Raw genomic sequence first — 1139 nt, forward strand, 5'->3', positions numbered from 1 at the left:
CCCTGGTCATTCAGTTGTCTTCTCTATAACCCCCACCCCATCCTATTCCTCCTTAGGGTATTCTCCTCTTCTTTTTGTCAATATCTACTCATATATTATACTCTCTCCATCCCTTCAGTTATCCTCCCTTTGTTACTATCCTCATTTCCTCTGTGCTCCCTTTAAGGTGTGCCTTGGTTAGCCCCTCAGTCTGCCCCTCAGTCTGCCCCCCGTCTGTGACAGGTGAATGAAACTTTTACCTGGTGCTATTGTGCAAGCGTCTATTAACTACCACATTGTTCATGCGAGACACACCACTTGCGAGCTGAATCTGACTGTGAGTGGTGCTATATTCACTGTGGTATTGAGGCAGATCACTAAGTTAGTATATATATACACACACCACAAAGCAGATTAGGGATTTAACACATAACATGTTACAAGCTTTTCTAATAACCTCAGTTTTACTGGTAACCCTCATAGGGCATTTACAGACCCAGTCAAGTGAATGAGAAGACTGAAAATTGTCTTTTCTTGAAATTGAGATATAATTCATTTAAATTCATACTTTGAAGTTATGCCTACATTAAGTACATTTTCTGAATAAGAGAGCATTTGAAAACTTCTGATTCTCGTTCAATTTTAAAAAAGAAATAAATCAACCGATTGGAAGGGCTACAAACATGACTTTAAATATCAATGCAGCATGTGTCAAAATTAGTTTCTTTTCAATAAAGTGGTGCAGGTATAGCATGTACAATATACACTACACAACAGGCCAGGGGTCACACATATACTACACAACAGGGGTCACACATATACTACACAACAGGGATCACACATACACTACACAACAGGGGTCACACATACACTACACAACAGGGATCACACATACACTACACAACAGGCCAGGGGTCACACATACACTACACAACAGGGATCACACTTATACTACACAACAGGGATCACACATACACTACACAACAGGGATCACACATATACTACACAACAGGCCAGGGGTCACACATATACTACACAACAGGGGTCACACATATACTACACAACAGGCCAGGGGTCACATATATACTACACAACAGGGGTCATATATCGACTTCACAACAGGGGTCACACATATACTACACAACAGGCCAGGGGTCACA

General features: G+C 41.2%; 1 protein-coding gene across 1 annotated transcript in view; it reads right to left on the reverse strand.

Annotated features, from left to right (window-relative positions):
- The window catches only part of LOC110454384 (hydrocephalus-inducing protein-like), a 154655-nt gene that overhangs the window by 51380 nt on the left and 102136 nt on the right, over positions 1-1139 (reverse strand). The window contains exon 57 of the mRNA XM_021503856.1: positions 240-335. Within this exon, the coding sequence (XP_021359531.1) occupies positions 240-335 (96 nt within the window). The remainder of the gene's footprint in view (positions 1-239; positions 336-1139) is intronic.

This window comes from Mizuhopecten yessoensis, unplaced genomic scaffold (genome assembly GCF_002113885.1).
Source record: "Mizuhopecten yessoensis strain PY_sf001 unplaced genomic scaffold, ASM211388v2 scaffold7817, whole genome shotgun sequence".
Taxonomy (NCBI): Eukaryota; Metazoa; Mollusca; class Bivalvia; order Pectinida; family Pectinidae; genus Mizuhopecten; species Mizuhopecten yessoensis.